General features: G+C 39.7%; 1 protein-coding gene across 1 annotated transcript in view; it reads right to left on the reverse strand.

The window, feature by feature from the left end:
- The window catches only part of SLC9A2 (solute carrier family 9 member A2), a 43,960-nt gene that overhangs the window by 16,238 nt on the left and 7,016 nt on the right, over positions 1 to 20,706 (reverse strand). The window contains exons 3-10 of the mRNA XM_061997449.1: positions 15,750 to 16,000; positions 9,796 to 10,013; positions 8,360 to 8,562; positions 5,396 to 5,485; positions 3,992 to 4,062; positions 2,359 to 2,520; positions 1,654 to 1,750; positions 615 to 746 (exon numbers count right to left, since the gene is read on the reverse strand). Of these exons, the coding sequence (XP_061853433.1) occupies positions 615 to 746; positions 1,654 to 1,750; positions 2,359 to 2,520; positions 3,992 to 4,062; positions 5,396 to 5,485; positions 8,360 to 8,562; positions 9,796 to 10,013; positions 15,750 to 16,000 (1,224 nt within the window). The remainder of the gene's footprint in view (positions 1 to 614; positions 747 to 1,653; positions 1,751 to 2,358; positions 2,521 to 3,991; positions 4,063 to 5,395; positions 5,486 to 8,359; positions 8,563 to 9,795; positions 10,014 to 15,749; positions 16,001 to 20,706) is intronic.

Raw genomic sequence — 20,706 nt, forward strand, 5'->3', positions numbered from 1 at the left:
TTGGGTGATCAGCTTCACTGCTGAATCCGTGCGCTCCACCCAAATAAAGCCTGAAGTTTACAGTGAAGATATTGCAGGATTGTCTCAGAGAGCCAAATATTACCATGCCACAGCATTGCTTTTAAGTGCCCATGGTTTTCTTATTCTCTGTCAAAACCTGAAGTCCAAACTATATTTTATGAATACTAAGGAGCCCACAACACTTTTCAAATTAAGAACTCTTTCTGTCTGAGTTGATTAAAAGTTCTTTTTCCCGTATTTCGGAGGATACTCTAAGTAGTTTTTCTATCTCAAAGTCATTTTCAACTGGATTATGTGAGTTTCATCACTCATGTTTCATCAAAATAACGATAAAGCATACAGACCATCCCTTATAAATACACTGCGTACAGAGCCTGCTCAGCTCCTCAGATAAAATTATGGTGGCAGATCCTACTCCCATATCACATTCTACAAGAGTGAAGCTTTGCTGGAGGGATCAACACAAGGGGTCTACATGTACAACTCAAGGCTTAAGGTTTGTCAGTGCAGTTGTCTTCTAAATTCAGGATTTTTTCTGCATGACATTTAGCTACAAAGAACTGATTTCTATAAAACAACTGAAATGCAAGTACCGGTCTTTCTCTTGACAGGCTGTTTGTTTTCCTCAGGCTCTCCCTAAGGCTGTGCCGGCGACGGATCAGAATTTCTTTGGCCTGCTTCTCATTGGCATCTGCAGCCAGGCTATGTCGGTTGTATGACATTGTCTGAAAGAGAAAAGCAGTGGTCACATTCCGGAAAGCGTTAATATTAAACACGTTGAACTGTATGCACAACACAAAACAGGCTTTTTGCCTTATTGTTTTAATAGCACCATAAATCCTTGTGAACAAAAATAAATTGCAGATGATTAAGAACAAGAATGGTAATTATGCCAGCAATTTTTTAGTCATCTGCTTCAGAAGCACCTGTTTTGGTTAGGGTTTCGCTTTGGTGGTTTTTTTAAGCTGCTGATATATATAATGAAAGAGAAATTGTAAGAAGCTGGCTTAATAGGGTCTAAACTCCCACATTGCACTAGGTCTGTCAATATGTCAATAGAAGACGCACATCTGAAAGTGAGAGGATGAGTCACCTAAGGGGAAGTCATTTTTACCACAGTGAGCTGAAGCTTGCTCCATTTTTGAATGTTTTCCAAGGGCTCAGGCATTCAAACTACTTAGCCACAGGAGGGTAAATGTGAAATGTCCTTTTGCTTTTATTTCACTGTTTTTCCAGCTCATCACCTCTGCTCTTATAACAAACAACTTCACAGCTGGAGGCAAATGGGAAATATAATCCCATATCATGAAGTGACCAAAATACTGATATAAGGGGACAGTGTTACGTTGAATCTGCACCTGTGATGCTTTTTAAATAACATAAGTATATCGCAGACAATGTGACAAAAATGTGAAGCTTTATCAATACTATAAGATAAGCTACTTACATAATGGAGTATTATTACGTTGCTGTTCATGTGACAGGACATGGATTCACAGGCAAGAGAAGTAAGTAACAGCATTAATTACTATGCTGTGGTACAGCAGATATACTAGCCCAAAGATATGTCAGGAAAGTAATCAGCATGTTCTGAGTAGTGGGTTATTTAGGCATGCAAATCATCACCCTTACCCGATGTCGTATTTGATAGAGATTCTTTGTTAATATTTCCCGCATGTTTTCCATTTCAGTGGGAGAAAGTGGCTTTATCTTTCCTTCATGATATTCACTGTAGCAGGATAAAAAAAGGAAAACAGAGGAAAGAGAGAGAGAGAGAGAGAGGGGAAGAATGTTTTTATTTTTATGACTGGGAATTACATTTGAAGTATTTCCTACGCTAGAGCTGGAAAGAGCATTTCAAAACAACCAAGGAACGGGTGAAAATATTAACATATAGAAATGAAATCTTGATCTCATCTGAGTCAGTGGTAAAGCTCAAAGTCTGTCTCCAAAATTTGATGTAAATTACACTAAATTGTAAATTTGATTCAAGTACTTTTCAAAATGCCTCTCAGTTTTCCTCCGTAGCTATTTGCAGCAGATGGGCAGGCACTCTTTCAAATCCAGCTCAACTCTACATGGCAAATCCATGTTCCTGTAAGCAGCTGCCCTTGTAAAACTACACGCTCTGGACAAGCGCAGCCCACTGAGTGCTTCGTGTGTGAGCTCCAGGCAAGAGGCACTCATTCCATATCCACTTACAGTGCAGGTGACATTTGGACAAAAAGTGTCCTAAGTCAAAGTGATTATCCTGCCTGCAGACTGGGCTATGAAAGAAACTACTTGATCCAGCCAAAATGCCCAGCCACGCATCACTTGCTGGCATCACTTGCTTACCTGAGAGACACTGATGATGGCACCTTGCTTATCATTCCGCTCTCGGCCATCTCAATGGCATGTTTGATTTCCAGCTTCTTGTATAAAGAAACAATGCTGGATTTGGGCTGGTTCTCCCGGATTAGAAGCCTTCGCAGGTATTTATTGTCAAACTTTTTAAACCTGTACATGAGGCAAACCAACCCAACCAGTTAATTTTTACTGCATATAGTTAAGGAAAACCAATATACTGTAGCTAATGCAACTGTGAAGGAGTTTTTTCCTTGGGAAAGTGTCTGTTCATATTAACAAACTACTGCTGAGTAACACAAAAAAGGGTCAAGTTCATCTTTGCTTCAGATAGACAAACTTAACCTATGTTTTGGTTAATATGTTAATGGACAGTCTCCCTAACAAGAACTTTTAGCTGTTAGGTATTCTTTGTTATTAGACAATATTATTTTTAATTCTCAATTGTCATTGAGTCAAAGAGAACATTAAATATTTACTATAATAATAAATGAAGGTCTAAATTTGCACCGACTGCTTTTTCTTTGAAATTTTAGCCTGCTCTTATAAAACTTTGGAAGTTCTTCTTTCCTCTAAAGCAACGTTCCTGGATGCTTAGTGAAAAAATATTGATTACAGCTGGGGTGATTTTGTTTGTCAGAAAATATTTCGCCCTCCAGCTATTCTGACATTATTCTATAATTTGGGTCTGAAGGTCACAAAGACATGAGACCCTCCTTTGCCTTTTTATCTGTTAATTAATGATCTCACACAGATTGGAGGAGAACAAGCCTGAGTAAAGGAAAGCTGTACCCATGTCATGCATCTGTCAGGTGAATATCCTCACTGTGTTGCCCTCGAGTGATTTGGACAGGGCTCTTCTCATTCCTTCCTGCTGGTCCTATTCGTCTCTGTTATAAAACACTTAAATTCCTGTTGAAGCAGTAACTAGAAAGTGGGTGTGCATAGCCCACCCTTTGGCAGTATATAGGATTTGGGTGTAAAAGAATGTCCTTCTGGAAGAAGGGAGTTAGATTCAAACCAATGATGATGATGATTCAGCAGCTTAAGTGAAAACATGAATTACTCAGGTGTTGCCAGTGGTAATCTTCTTAACTGACACTAAGTCTTAAATACCATCAAGAACTGTGGAACTGCCTGCCATTAAGATCTCTCATGCACCTCACACGGGCTACTGCCTTGATCTTTCTAGAAAGAGTCCCAGAACTTTTGTATGTTTCTCATCAAATAGGGAACTAATACCTCACTTAACAGTGCAGAGTCTTTCAATTTGCAGGAGGAAAGACAGATGGGATGAAAGGCTCAGCAGACATACAGTAAATGCTCTGAAACAGTCAGAAACTGGGAGACGACATGCACTGTCAGAAGGTACCATACTTTACCCTGGGATCAGAGGGTTGTCTTTCTTCCCAGTTGGAGATTTTGTTCTACTTGCTTGTGGTTTAGTAAAATGACATTATTTTGCTGCTTTCCCTTTGTAACCCACATGTTCTAAAAAAAACCCCATCCACTTTCATTAATAAAATGCTGAAAATAAAAAATTATGCCCAGCACCTTTCATTTGTTGCTGCTCAGCCAGTTCAGCCTCTACCAAATAACAAAGATTTTTAAATGCTATTCTTACTTATCTCTCCAAAAGTTGTGACCCCAGTGTCCACAGACATCTTCAATTCCAGTCTTCACATGGTCAAAGAACTAAGAGGGAAATGTTGGTTCATTACATAAACATACAGACATCATTTGGTTTGCCCTTAGACATTACTTCGACATTATTACACTTAGTTTCTAACTTACTTCAAACCAGAAACATTTAGTAGGATTTCAGGACAATGCTTCAGTTTAACAAAATACAATCTAACCAAACTAAGAGATAGACTCTGTTTTGCTCCCCTGGAGTTTCTTTACCTCACAGCCCCAAAAGGAACAGTAGTTGCTAATTGCCTGGATGTCAGTCTTGCTCAGCTCCTGCCTGAATCTGAAAGTCTTTCCCATATTTTAACTTCTTTTAAATTCCGTAACTATTAAGTTCCGTTCTATGCCTGGGATTTCTCCAGGGACTTCCCCAGGCCTGTCAGTGAACCAGGTATAACTTTGTGGAGGGATCCTGACTGGTCAGCAGCTCCCCAGCAGCACCAGCCCCTCATGATGCACAGAATAGGGCAGAGACATCCAGCATCAGGTCCTGAGCTCCTGTTCTATGGGACTGTGGTCTAACCTCACCTCAAAGCATCCTGATCATCTAATATTAGAAATACTCTTCCTCAGCCTACTATGAATTATGAAAGAGTGAATCAGTTCAGCTAAGATCTCACTTGACTCCCAGAGACACCTCATTTGCTTCTAATTCATGTACCACAGTAAGGGTCTCTCAGATGCAGCGAAATCCTGGTAGAAATATCCAAAGGATAATCTCAAAAAGGACAGACTTTTAGATGCCTAGGTTGACTTTTTTCTGAATGTGGCCTTGATTAATAATTTTTGGTATTTCAAACCACCTGCCACAGCTCATGCTGCAAGGAGAAAGACATTCAAGAATATACATGGCTAATAAACTGCACTAGTTGGAAATACACACATACTGAATAAAAATACATAAAGAGGTTGATGATGTGAGAGTTCAGTAAGTTTAAGAGTGTGTTTAGGAGGAGATGGTATTTGTTTAGTTATATTAACTCAAATGCAATATAATATAATTAAACTGGCAAAGGTTTCCTGATGTAGCCAAGCTTTAAAATAGCATGGCTCTCCTAAGTGAAACAAACTACAGAATGTTAATTTACCTAAAGAGGTGAACAATTATGAAAGATAAATTTCCAAAATAATGATACACAATAATTCTAATGTTAGTAATTTCCAAAGGTTAAATATAAGCTTTGCAGTTATTATGCTTATAACAGCTATCAAAAAGAAATCTAAAAGAGTGTGTGCCTCACTGTAATACTGTATGCTGGATCCTTGTCTAACTGAAAGCTAGAAGAAATTTCATCTATATGAGGGCTTCATCTATGACATTGAAGATGTAACATACCCTATTATAAATTTCTTCACTGACAGCAGGTTGCTTTTTATTTGACCTTTTGACATCAAGAAACTCCACCAGTGGGCGAATTGTTATTCCCTGTGAAGAAAAAATAAAGGCAAACAGTTCTGGGTTGGATTTTTTTCCATAAACATAAAGAAAAAAACAAAGCCATTCTGTCTTTTCCATCTCCAACTGAGCATTGAAAATGGGTGTGTATACCTTTTTACCTCTGGATACCCTTTCTCTTTCCTAGCCCCAAAATCCAGAGTGACACAATAATAGTGAATTCACTCTTGTGATTAGCAGGTGTTGCACTTAGATATGAAGTCTTTGTCAGCACACAGACTCCATTAATGCAACAGAAGGAAGGAAGGGCCTCCCTAGAGCCAAGAGGTCTGAGAGGGGCAAGATGACAAACCCCACCAGGAAAATGTCACTAAACCTCATCCCTATATTTTTCTTTACTTTTTTTTCCCCATTCTATTACATATTAGAAAAACTTTTGCTTGCTTTCTGATTTAATAAAAGATCCCCCATCCCTCCAAAGCAAACTTATAAAGCCTTTCTTAGTGATTACTTCCAAAAAGGTACTCAAAGATGTGTCAACAGTAGCACTAAAATTGCCATTCAGGATCGTGACACTAAGACCTTTTGTAAATATGTGTCCTTGCCTGACTATTCTTAGAGAAAGAACAAAAAGTTTTTGCTATCTCAGAATGATAGAATAGTTTTGAACAATTATTTATAGATGAATTGACATAATTTGCTTATTTGTATAGGCTCACTGGCACAGGAGAGAGGAATGGATCTCTCAAGGTGTCAAGATCAGTCCCTACTACTTGAGACAACCAGGTCACATATTTCTTTTTGTAGAGGAATTGAGCTTTATCTCAAACGAAGTTAGGTTTCTTTGCCCCGTTGCTCATAATGGAACACTCATCCTGAACCTCATTGTTCTGATAATTAGAAAGCTGCTTCTTAATTGCATCATGGTCACTTTGTACCACTTTGTTCTTGTGCCAACTTTTGTCTTTTTAGTTTAATGTTCCTCCTTCTCTGGTGTCCACTCCCTCATATAAACAGTAATTACATTCCCTCTACTCCTTCACTTTGCTAAGGCCAAGGCATCCTAGTCTCCTTACACACGACTGGCTTACCAGTCCCATGATCACTCCATTACATGACACTATTTTCTGAAATACCTGGAAATATCTATCTCAGTGTGTCTTAAGATCAGATTTGCCTTTCTTCTGTCCCCACTGTTTTTGTAGCTTAAACTCTACCCCATTATCAGTTAGCACACCTGTGTCTTTTCCATTTTTTTCCAAATGAAAAGCTCCCAAAGCCTCTTATCAAGGAACACCAGCAACAAAACACTCCTACATTATGTACCACTGTCAAGAAGATCATCAAACGAAACCATCTCCAGGAATCATGGTTGAGGAATTACATTAATAACATCTCATTAGCCTATTATTTGACCAGAGTGGTCAAACGCCGGTGCCCAGAGAGGCTGGGGAATATCCATCCATAGAGATATTCAGAACTCAACTTGACACGGCCCGGAGCAACATGATCTAGCTTTGAAGGTGGCCTTGCTCCGGGTACAGGGTTGGACTCGAGACCCCCAGAGGTTCTTTCTAACCCAAAGGACCATATTGTTCTATTTTCCTTTACAGGAGAAACTGTCAGCTCCTTCCTCATTCATTTTACAGTTGTCCTAATGTCAAGTTAGGCTTCAGTTTAAGAAGTAGTTAAGCTAACAACCTCCTATGTATCCCACTCCCCCCAAAATTTTACAATAGTCTAGTTAGTTGAAATCACTCTAGGAAATAAATTGCCTTATCAAAGAATGAAATCAGGTTTCCCTTTAGTAAACCATGTTGCATTTAATAACAAATGCCATTTATCTCTATCTTTTAAATTACTCTGTCCTTCAAAATCAGTTTTCACAGTTTACACGCTAAGGTCAACTAACTGACCTCCAGCTTCTCCAGCCACCTCTTTTCATTTCCCAAGCATTAGCACAGATACTTGTTACTTCCCATGGCACCTTTATCCATGTAAAACACAGGCTAAAAAAATAGGGCTTTTCCCACAGACATGAAATTCCATGTGCTATCCTTTAACATCTCTCTTACCATTCTGGATAACGACTAGCCTGAAAGAGGGTGGATTTTAGATATTAGGAAGAAATTCTTCACTATGAGGATGGTGAGGCACTGGAACAGGTTGCCCAGAGAGGCCGTGGATGCCCCATTCCTGGAAGCATTCAAGGCCAAGCTGGATGGGGTTTTGCACAACTTAGTCTAGTGGAAGCTGTCTCTGCCGATGGCAGAGGGATTGGAACTAGATGATCTTTCAAGTCCCAACCTAAACCATTCAATTCTATGTTTATTTCAGGGGCTTAGCCTTCTCTACATTTTGCTGGTTTCAGTCACTCCCCTCTCTCTTGGTCACTCTTGACCAGGCCCCCATGTCTATGTTGACCCCAGAGCTGACAAGTCCTTCAGATTACTCTGCATACCTCATGTTTTTAAATAGTTGTCCAGCTGGTTTGCAGCATCACTGCCTAACACCCAGACTCAGACACTCCAGTTCAGCCCTCAGTGTCTTCCATCCCTGCTCACTGTGCACTATATCCAACACAGAACTCTGGAGTAAATGCACAAATTAAAATATTTTAATAAGGAATTAGTGCTGGGGCTCCACCCAGATTATCTTCTATCTCCACTCCAACCTTACTAGGTCTTAAATGCTTAACACTACTTATATGTTGGCATAAGTACTTCATATCTGGCATACTTTTGCTACCTGTCTGCAGTCTGCATATCAATTTTTTTTAAACTATGACCATGGAGAGTACCTTCAAGTGTGTTCCTTCCAGTAAGTTAGGACATTTGTTTTCCTACCACTGCTTATATATAACCTGTCGGAGAAAGAAGTAGTCCAGCATGGAAAAGGCATTACCTGAATGAAAACTGTAAAAAATATCACCACAATAACAGCAGTAATGAATAATTTCTTCCTGGGAAACACAGCAGAAGGAAGCAGAAACACAAGTGAAAAACAAATAGCTCCTCGGAGGCCTCCATAGGCAATAATAAATTGGTCCTTAAAAGTCAGTGGAATTGTCCGGAACACATTAATGATCTGAGTCAGAACAAAAACACCTGAGGGAAAAAAACACACACAGAAATATAGGGAGGAAGGAAGAAAAAGGAAATTAAATTACATAGAAATCCCCTGTAATGCTAATATTTGTTTTAAAACACTTTACTTCTTACCTATATATCATTGAAGAAATTACCTATATATTATTATCAGCTTGAAAACATCATGAAAGAAAAACTTAAAATGCCTAAGGAGCACTATCTTGAACATATTTAGTGAGCTAACCACCTCAGGTCAGCTGGATTTAGGACCTGAAGCAGCTAATGGATCTTCCCAAGACAGCTATTTGCTAGACTCTGCACCTCTAGAACAGCAATAATTCTGTGTGCCATTAGAGAACAAGGTTCCTCATTAATTTTTTAACAGGATTTGAGGTGCTTTTGAACACGTTGGCTTGTCACCTACATCAATCTGTGCTTCGAGTCCTGCAAACTCCTTTTGCTCAATCTTACTTGCATGGACAGGAAGAATGCAGGATTGGGGATAAAGGGAGAAGATGCCAGTGCATGCCGGTGTACCAAAGGAATAAGCTCCATGAATGTGGCAGACTAGAGTAAAAGTACGAAGGCAAGTGAAAGGTACAAGTACAGAGGCCAGGAGCTGGGAGGCAGATACTAATCGTGGGGCTGCTGGTACAGGATAGTGCAGATATCTGCACTGAAGTGAGACTTGGAAGCTGGAAGCATGGGTGTAGAGATACATAAGAGCATGATCTGCTTTTACACATAGAGAAACCAAATCATTAACCACGAAACTTGGGTCAGGGGTAGGTTTAAGACCTATGAGCCTGACGTGCACTTAGGTCTTGAGGTAAAACAAAAAAAGCTAGTGCTGCCAACTCAGGAGCGATCAAGCTGTTTCTTACAGCATTTTTTTCTTCACAATATATATCTGAACAACACTTCAGCTACAGCATTGTCTGTTTTGATGCTATTTATGCCAATGATTGGGAAAATCCCAAAGCTAGTAAACATAAATTTTAAAAAAACCACACATGACAACAAGCACAATGCCTCTGACTTTAGATGGGTAGGATGAGGATCAAACTGATTTTTGGATTTCGTTTTGGAGGAAGGTAGTAACTGAGCCTGAAAGCTGAGACACATTACAATTGAGAAGACCATTTTACAAGCTGATGAAACTCTGTTTAAATTTTGTATTTTTCTACTTGAGACAAGGAACAAGTTTTTCACTTGCAAAGAATATTGACGCATAGTCTGAGACTTGCTTACCCAGTGCCCTCCAGATTAAACAGAAAAGGAGGGTGAAGCTAACAAAGGCCCAGTTCCACTCATGGTTCTTCCCAACTGTAGACACTCCCATGAAGATGAAGATTAAGGTCTCACTGACACTGCTCAGCATCTTCATGAAATACTTTATCGTCGTATAGGATTTTTGAGAAACATTTTCCTCCACATATTTATTCATGGTCATGGCACAAGCTGTAATCCTGAAAGGCAAACATTGTCCTGTATTTCACTGGCTTGTTTATTTGTTTTATTCACTCTCATTTCTGTAGAATATTATTCAGTTTTCCATAGTCATCTTTAAAATACAAAGTATAACTTATTCCATAACCAATCTGAGATTTATAGACTTGCTGAACCTACAGTTTTTGGCACAAGATATATTTATTTTTTTCACAGTGGGGAGTTCTTTGAGAAGACATCAGTATATGGAGAGTTTTGTCACATACTAAGTCCACACGATCTGTGCAGGGGTCACTCAAACTATGTTTTGAAAGATGCAGAGCTGAGGAGAGCTGAGGCAGCACTGCAAAAGAGGGATTGCTGCTTTTATTGCTGCTGAGGAACAGCAGACTGGATGGCAGCTGTATGGGTTTCCAGTGAAACCATGTACACTAAGAGACAGAGATGTGTATTTACATTGTCTTTCTGGATATAACCCATGAGAACTTGTCCTATAGTTATTTATCCCAGTTCCACCAGGTTTTCAGTTTATAATCATTTGCCAACATAGGGGATATTTCTTTCAACTGAAATCTCCACATGTCTCTCTCATGGAGGAGGATGGTAGGTTTCAAAGCATCCCTTTGGAAAAAGCCGCAGAAAACTCTCCCACATCTCAGGACATCCCACCGTAGAAAGTCTTGTGCTGAGCATGTCCTGCCACTAAGCCAAGAGCCTCATCTCTGAACAACTCAAAAGTCCCTGAATGTGAATGTAAATAAAAAGGCAGCTGAGAGCTCAGAAAAAGCTCACTGACATTGTCAATACACGTCTAAGATTCTTTCTTCTAAAAGAAAGGATTAAAAAAACCCTGTGCAAAGCGGAAAGAAGAATCCCAGAAGCAGCAGTGACTTCAAAAGGACTTGCACATAGTAAACTTTCTTATCATTTGGCAAGAGGGAGTCCATAGAAGTAGCTTAGGCAGTTGGCACTGGAAGACTCTGGACATGTTAGTCCTAAATAATTACAGTTAGTTTTGTTCAGAAGTTTCCTTCTCTTACATGGAGCCAACATGGCCTGTTTTGAGGACAATGGCCAAGATCTGAACCCACACATCCATGACTGGGAAGCATTACTTCTGAGGGATGAATCTGGGAGGACACATGGACACAGTAAGAAGACACAATCTACTTTGCTGACCTCTGTCAAGCAACACAATTCCTGCAAGCACATATAGAGTGAATAAAACCCAGGGAAGAGGGTCTGATGTAGGGATTGATGCAGTCCAATGGGGCAGGTAGCAGCTTGAAAGTACAGGTGGAGAGGGTTTGCTAGCAGAACAGTGCACCTAACCTGGCCTTCACCGTGCATTTTCATCTACCTATACTTGGTGATAAAGAGGAAGATCTAGTCAGCTCAAAACAAAATGGTCATTTGCTGTGCAAAAATTAGCTCCAACACTAAGCAAACTCCAAGACTATGAAAGAAAGTTTGTCTAAAACTGCCCCAAATCTAGTATTGACATAGTTGTAAGCTCATTGTCAGCTGATTTCATCACAGTCTTGAACAGAAAGATTCTCTATGTGCCGACAGTAGCATGCTATCTGAACTTATCATGGTTACATGGGATCCACTGTGGAAGAAATGATGCAGATTTCATAAGCATGCAAACTTCCTCCCTGCAACACTCAGTGGTTTCGGTAATGTTTCTAGTCTGATCATGTGGTTAGGACAACAGAAGTCATGCCTTTTTGCCAGTACTGACATACCACTGGTGTTCTTCACAGCTCTCCTTCTTGTTCTGATCTGGGCACTGTCGTAAATCCCACAGACGTGTGCCTGTCTATTTCAGGAAGAAAGTGGGAGAGGACCTGGGCCATGTATGGATTTTGTCCCGACAAGGAGTGATTAACTTGTCCAGGACATACACCCAAGCCCAGAACCTGTCAAACATTCCCAGGTTCTTCAGTTTACACATAATTCTAGTGACCAACCTCAAAAGTGCATGTGAAGAAAGGCCTCAAATCTACTTAACATTTTCACCATCAAGAACTCTTATATTCAGTGGCAAACCAGCTCTTCACAAGCCACATGCTGCATTGATAGGCCTACAAATATCTTAAGTTATGTCATGGGTCATGACAGCTCTCTTGTGCATGCACTGCTTATCTGCAGAAGTGTAACAATTCTGATGCATCCTGGCTATCTCCAGCTGTCAGGTGTGCATCAAAGGCACAACAAAACACTCAGTACTTATTTATTACCTTCCTGAAATAAATAGTTTTCAGGATTCTAGTAAGCTAGGAAAGCTTTGCAGGTTGCTGAGTGGGGAGGCACAATCTGGACACAGTTTGTTTTTGGATCCTGACGTAATGGAGATACTGTAAATAGATGTCTGATAAGAATCTGTCACCAGATTAATCAAGATCTTTGCAAGCTGTAACTTAAAACATCTACCACATTTAATCACTAGAATTTAAAGGGACAACATTCATTATTTACAGTCACAGTTTGCATTCATTCAATCAGTGTTAACTAATTGAGAAGCTGGTTCACCAGTATAACAAACAGTGCTGTACATTGTTCAGGTAGGTAATTCAGCTAATCACTGCTCACTTTACAAATCTGGTATCTTCAGAGTACTCATTTACATTAGAAAAAAAACCCCGTTGAAGTCTCTGTAATTTGAAAATGATACGGCAATGTAGTTTTTTAATTTAATATGTACTTCTTTAAATATGCATGATTTTAGGTACATCATTATAATATGTTCTTCCCAAACGAATTCCTTTACTATCATCACAATCAAAGCAAAAGCTTAGATGTGTATTATTTCACATTTCTTAGCCACATACATTAATTCTGGCTTTCACTTCTGTGACCTGAGGTAGTAGCCTTGGTCAAGAAGGGGAGAGCAAAAACAGTTAATTGCAATTAACCTGCAATTAAACTTCTGGGCCTCTGAAGCATAAAAGTCCTCCTGTACAAACAGTACAGTTTCTGTCATGACTGCAATAAACTAGGCCACTGGGTTCAATCCTCAAGTTTCCTTGACCTACTAAATTTACAGTACTTTCAATGTTTGTTCCTTTCAGTCTGCTAATGCACTGTTGAAAAAAAAAAAAGAAACATATATTAATAACTTTGCTGCTTCATAGCCTTTATGAGAAATTAGTAAGCAGAAAATGCAGCATTACAATTACAAATGGAACCAAGCAAATAAGTTCAGATTCACATTCTTATGTTTTATACTCATGATCCTGCTTCAAGCCAGTCTCTAATTACAGTAGAAGCTCTTTCCCCTCCTTCTGAAGAGGACTTTCTCACTGCAGCTCACAGAGTCATGGTTCAGTCCCTTCGCTATTTCAGCCAGGTAACCTGTTGCAGGGGTTATATACGGATGCTTCATGAATTGTTTGTCCTCAGAACAAGTAAAAGGACCTATCAGAAGAGGGACAAGCACCTTTTATTCCTCAGCCAGTGAATTCCTACTTGCATAGAAATGAGGCACTTTGTGTATGTATCTTATTTATTTGATAACACGGTGTGTTCCTGCTCATGTCCTCCCCCTAAAGTATGGTACAGCGTGTAACCACAAGGTCTCAATGAGTATCTTTACAAACCTGGTTGCAAAGGAAGTAGGAATCAGTAGTTTAACAGACTCACATGGTTATGGGTGAAAAAGGAGGGATCAAGCAATTATTCTCTATAGGCTGAACTATAAATGGCCACAGAAGCACATAATGAATAAACAATGTGGGAAGTAAGGGACACTTCAAGGTCATTTGGTCCAGCTACATGCTCAAAGGAGGGCTGACTGAAGTCAGACCCAAGCAATACTGCCATGAGTCATTCACTGCAGAGAACGACAGGGAACTCAATATTTGTGTGTGTTATGCATAGAGCAAAATGCTCACTGCAGTTCAAAGCCCAACAAAATGTGAAACACACAGGGTAGATTTGCTCCAACAGGATGCAGAGATTACAGGAGGCTTCAGCAGCACTGCTGGGAGGGGGCACACTTTATGTCTCATGACAGCTGAAACACTACATGGCTGCTGATAGCCCTTCTTACTCCCCCTGGGTGTTACTCATGTATCCAGCTATTACAAAATATGTTTAGAGTCAAAATGCATACAGGACATTTTAAAGATAAGTTCTACTGTGCTGTTGGAGGGAAAAAAATACTTCTCATTTCCTCTTCTGTTTTGTACCCACACAGGGGCCACTTACATATGAAAAGGTTGTTAGCAACATGGGAGGCACTGATGTGCTGGTGGCAGGTATCGGCATGTGGTGGATCCACAGATCCACCAACAGACCCACCATGCCCTCTCCATTGTATCCTGGATGCAGCATGTCCAAATCAGTATTTTCATGCACACTGCCACAATTTTTTCCATGTACAGTTTAGCCAAACATTTTTGGTTCAGAAGCCCTTTAAGTATTTGATCATAGGATGTCAAGGACATTTGACTTAGGAAGTAGAGGAAACTAGAAACCACATAAATGCTATGAATAGAAGCTAGGGAGAGAGATGGCACATTTGTGAACTCGGTCAAAGTGGATGCATATGTTACTTTATTTAGGCTCATATCAGAGAAGGAAACCCATGCAGTCTTTAGCTTTTATATTAAAGTACTAACTCCTCCCATTTTGTGGCATATTTCTATTTTAATACTACTGAACTCATCACATGTAAGTTTCCATGTAAATTGCTTCCTAGCCCCAGAAAACTTTATATTGGCATGACTACAATATATTCACTTTCCTAAAAAATAATCTTCAGATGAGGTGTTATCAAGTGTTAGTGATGCTCAGAAGTAACACCTGAGCTTTCGTAAAAAGCTATGCTCCTGATGCCCAAATGACTCATATTTGCCACTCGAACAATACAAAGTCATTAAAGAATGTTGGCCTTTAAAAATATTACTTGGAACCAGAGCAAACCGTTTAAGTATATCAAATGTCACAAAGGCTCCTTCTAAAGTAGAGGTTGCTACAGTACAAACAGCATGAAGCAAGAGGCTCTTTACTGAAGCCCAGGAGTGAAAAACAAGGAGGGAAAATTCATTGGAAGTGGGAAAACCAATATTATTTTATACATAATGATGTATACAGAGAGCATTGTAACACACAGGCACACATTATCAAGATACTAATCTAAAGGGTCGTACCACCACAGGACTAGATTCTGCAAATTCTATGCTCGCTCAACCCTTACTGTGCTTGTAAGTTTGCCTTAATAATATATACATTGTCTTCACTAAACAGTACTTACTATCTGCTCACATGTCTAAGCGTGAGACGTAGTTTCACAATGTATTGGCATCAGAAGTGAAGCCAGTTTACAAAGTTCCCTACTACCACTCCCACTCCCTCCCAGTCACCGCTGCCCCTGCATCACTGTGGGCCACCCCTCAGCTTTCATTACGACTAGTCGTGGGGTCACATGAGGACACAGGCCACCAAACTGATCTGGGGTAAAAATAACCCCACTGAAAACACAAGGAATTATTTTTAACTTGGAACATTTCAAAGATCTGGTTTATGGTGTGATGCCACAAACAGTTTTAGTGACACAGCTGGTGTGGTGGCAAGCTGAGAGAATGGGATGAAAGCAGGAGGGGAGAGGCCGGAAATCCTCAAGCCAGCATCACTGCCATGCACGGTGGACCAATGCCATGTGGCAAAGCCTGCAAAATCTCATCCTCTCTGCAATTTCCTTTGGCATTCTTAACTTGGGTGCTATTATTACTGAAGTTTGGGGTACTTACGCCATGATGCCCGAGAGGTGAAACATTTCAGCTGTTATGTATGACAAGTAACTGTACAGGAAGACAAAGAGTGGCTCAATCACTCGGATTTTATGGGTGAAACGGGTGGTAAAGGCTGCTACAAATCCCAAAAGGATTCCAATCAATACTCCACCGATCCCCACTATAAAGAAGTTAGCAATCCCAGCGAATATGTCAATAACCTTAATTGTGCGCATCTGGCAGAAAGACTTGAACAAATTGTACAGGACCTATGAGAAAAAGAAAGCACATTAACTCTTCTTAATCTCCTTTCACATCAGGATGTTCCTCTGCTTCAATGTTGAACTTTGAATTTCTCTATCTACTTTGAACTCGTTTTTGAGATATGCTTTTGTTTACCTCTGGCATATTACTTGTCACCCATAAATATCAGGGAGATATAGAAGAAGAGTAAATATCATTATTACCACTTTTACAAATGGACAGGTTTATTAACCCATTACATTCTGCACATCAAGAGCACAGATCTATCTATTCTTTCTTTAAATTCATTTATTTGCAGAATTTATAATTTCCCACATGTGGTCATTTCAGATTTTTCCCAGAATCAAGAAGTAAATAAAAGACGAGGAATCATAATCAGTGAGAAATTAGGTTATTTTCAAAAGTGTTTGATTTACATAAGACAACAAGAGAGCTGCAGTACTGAATTAGATGATAGATCCACCTGGCATGCAGTTGAGGGGGAGAGGAGATGGACAGTGGTCACTGCAAGAACTATAGCAAACTTGGCATGGATGCTCTTCTTCTGACTTAACCATTAGGGATCCAATGGTTTAAAAACCTTTCAAACTTTATTTTTAGAGATTTGTATTTAATTCTTGTTAAAAGACCCGCTACCATGTGCTCGCCTAGTAATTTTAAAAGTGTTTATAACCATCCTCCAAAACAAACTCAGTGGGATTATTGTATTTTCTTGGTTTGAGAGCCTTCTTGTTTTATATGGGAAACAAAAATTTGTAAACCCCACACTTCTCCAGTATCCTATATTTTAGTTGCTATAAACTAGATAACAATGGAATCAGTTACTCTTAAAGAAATCTTAAAGGATTTCCCCATTTGCAGACTTACTTGGGAGATTTAAGCATTGCCTGATGCTGCATGAATGCTCCCAGCCATGCGAGATCATGATGGCTACACAGTCCCCTTGTACAGACCTAAGCTTGGCTATTGGCACCTACTCCTAGGCACAGCTGGGTTCATCAGCAAAGCCACAGTGCTTGTAATAAACACCTGACTGGTGGTGGACACTTTGTGGGAGTTAAATCTGCACTTTCTTTCCCCAGCTACTTAGTAAACCAAACAGGTTTCTCTATCAGAAATACTATTTGAAAGAACAATGTTTTATCAGTACTTGCATTGTGCCAACAGTGTAGGTGTTTGAACAGTGACTGAGAGGGATTTGTCATGTTTGCAGTCTTGTTCTCTCTCACATGACAAAATTCTCTCTTCTTAGACAAAATTTGATAGGTCTTACAGAGGTAAAAGCTCCCACTATAGACTAATGCAAAGATATGGCCTATTATGGGTCCTTTGGGCTAAGTAAAAGAAAAGAACTGAAAAAGAGAAGGGGAAAAAAAATCCAGAGCAAGCATGAAAAAAAGAAAGTTAATTCAAACCTAGCATGGTCATCAGTAACTGTCATTACAAAGCAACAAACAGGACAAGAGAAGGAGCATGAGCTATTTATTTGATAACAAAGACATCCTCAGGATGAGCCCATCTGGGAGAGGTGTCTTTCTTCACCTGGAAAAAATCCTACATCCTACTGCTCTGAGGAAAACTCCCAGACTTTTTGCCCTGATTCTTGTTACTGTGTCCTGTGCACAACAGGAAAGTAATGTCATAGGCTTCACTGTTTTTCCATGTGTTTGTATTCATGTACCTTATAGTTTTGCATGAAAAGAAGTATACCAGAATTAAGCCTATTGGAAAAAGGTGTGCCTTTGTTAGTCATTTTACAAGGACCTCTCAGTCCACAGACACCAAGGCAGGACTCCATGAATCACAGACTGAAGAAAATATACTGTTAACTTGTGTTTGCAAGAAGAGGAGTTTCCTCGAGTCACCTGTTGAAATGTTGGACTACCCCAGATTTGTGTTATTCTTCAAGACATCTACAGAATTTGACCTGTCAGAATACCCCCTTGCTGTGTATTGGGGAAGATTATTATTGTCTTTAACTGGAGTTTTAAACAGCCTTTTTTATATTTTCAAAAGTAACTATACAAATATAAGAAAGGCAAGTCTCCAAAGTAAAGCCACTTTACACAGCTTGTAAAGAAGCATATAAGTTTGACCTATGCAAGCAATAAGACTTTCCATAACATCATCTCACTCGCATGGCAAAGTATTCACCCTGCAAACAGAATGGAGCCTGTTGTTTCCACATACAGACAACCCCATAAATCTCAAACCTATTGCCATAAGTTATCTGGAAAAAGAAATGTAATGTTCTCCTTTGTACCTCAGATCAAAACCAGACCGCTGTGCTAGAAGCAGCAGCTAGGACTATGGAATGTCATGAACATGATCTTAATCTCATTCCTATTGTTCTTTATTTACACTGCTGTAAATGAGATCAAAATCAGGTTCACTCCCATTTTACTCTACAGCAGTTCAGTTTTACAGCTCTCTGTAGACTTTCAGGTGAGTTAAACAACACCAGCTCTGGTCGCATTTTGTAATGTGTTTGGTATGAGAACAGAGGTTTTTTCAAGTTCAAGATTTGCATTTAGTTGACATCCTCCAGCTGAACTCACTGAAGGTTACACTAAGGAGTGTTAGTCACCAATTACTCCTTAATCTTGTCTCAGCATATCTCCGCTCTTCCTAGACACTAATTGCTTATTTTCATCAGTTCTCAGTTATTAATTTTAGTTTCTGAAATTACCTTAAACTACTCCTAAATAATGTGTTCAGCAAAGGTGGAATACAGAGCACTGGTGTATTGTTTTTGGTAACACAGCAATAATATTATTGTAATGACAATGGTTCCTTCTTTGTGATTTGAAACCCAGCATTGGAATTTTAACTGCTAACATTCAACTTCAACTGTGATCTTGCCATTTAAAATCTCTGTGCTAGTTATCACTGACACAGTCTTTTCAATAAAGCACCCTGAAAAAAGAAGCTAAATGGCAAATATTGTCCTTAGCCAAACTCAAGACACAAAACTCCATCAGTCGAGGAAAAAGATGATCCAAATGCATGAGCCTATCGCAAAAACTATCAAGCATGAAAGATCATCTGAGAAACAAAGCAGAACTGAGCTTCCTGAGAAAGCATATCTCGCTTTGCTTCTAAAACAAAAGTGTGGTAGCACATTTTCTGAAATGGGAAAGCATAGATGACACCGCTATCCTAAGGAATTAAAGCTTTTATTAGAAGTAGCCAGGCACTGCAAGCAGGATAGCAAGAAGAAGGGCTTTAAGTATTTAGAAAGCAAGTTTACTAAAGCCATGCTGTTCTGCTCTGCCCATCTGCGTAACCTCTGGGTTTTTTGATACTGCAGTGGCTGTAAGAATTAGGCAACCTCTGTGGATGGCCAGCCTGTCTTTAACTCCTCTCCTGCTTCATCCCCACATCCCACAGGCAGCATCTTCTGGGGCAGGTGGGATTCAAGGCCTCGAGCAGATGAAAGCTGTAAAGTGCTGAGCTCTGCCTGCTAGCTGGTTTCATCAGCTCTCCGGGTAACAAAACAAGGGCAGAGGAAGAGATAATATTTACAAAACATTGTCTCCTTTGAGCAGATAGCAGTGTAAAGCCAGCAGCACTACGGCAAACACTGGTCCTGCAGCAGTGCAACAGGCAGTGTAGGCAAGGTCCTCTAAGGGCACCCCAGGAGAGATCTGTGTGTTGTCCTGAGTCACATTTGAAGTACAAACACATGATTTCAGGTGTGCAAAATCATAAAAAAGAACCATTAGCAGACCAATGCTTAGCATGTGGAAACCCCTTGACCTCCTGCCAACTGCTACCTTTAAGCAATAGTTGGGAAATAAGACCAAAGGCACTCTAAATTCCTTTCACTCCTTCATGAATATATGTATGGCCAGTGCATTACTGGGCTGGCCTGACAGACTCCTCAGAATATCTCCACTGTGCTAGGGCATCTAGGTAGGCATGCCCTGAGAAAGGACTATGTCCAAAGAAGGCAATAAATGACGTCTACAGGGAAGCCATGCATCACAGTTATTAAATTGCCATGCCAGCGCCCATAAAAATGGTGTTTTGAGGCAATTTGCCATTGGGCAACGGCACATATGAACACTTCTGTCATCAGGACACAATGTTTTCCTAGCAAATCTTGCTGGATTAACTGCTGCTCCAGTAGAAAAGTGATAGATTTTGTGGTTAGAAAAAGTGACCTAGGTTGGAAAAATCTACCAAAAAAAAAAAAAGTTTTATGTTAACATGAAACCAGACCTTTTATCCCCCAAAAAATCTTGTGTGAAAAGAATTCCACCACATGTGTGGCCATTAAGAGTGAAGAGAGACAGACACAACCACCACTGAACTGGTAAGCCTTTTGAAAGTCAGTACTTACACCCACTTACTTTCAGGGCTGGCTTAAGTAACAATTTAGAAATGGCAGGCAGATTCTGCTGTAAAGTAATGAGAAAACCCAGGCTTTAAGGCAAACATATAAGATGTAAACATGAATCAGCTGGCTGGATAGCAACAGAATCAGGTAAAGCATGAAGTGTAAGTGAAAAATAAACCAAGTAACAATATTCCCACAAACTGAAAAGAAATTATCAGTATCATGGCTCAGATTAAATGATGAGATACATAGGTGTTAAAACGGTGCAGACCAAGAAATGGCACAGTTATGCATCTAGAATAGGACAGGAATAAGAAGCCAGTGACAGAAACAGGGAAAGTGTGGACTCAATGCAAGAATCTTTCTGAT

This window comes from Colius striatus, chromosome 1, assembly GCF_028858725.1.
Source record: "Colius striatus isolate bColStr4 chromosome 1, bColStr4.1.hap1, whole genome shotgun sequence".
Lineage (NCBI taxonomy): Eukaryota > Metazoa > Chordata > Aves > Coliiformes > Coliidae > Colius > Colius striatus.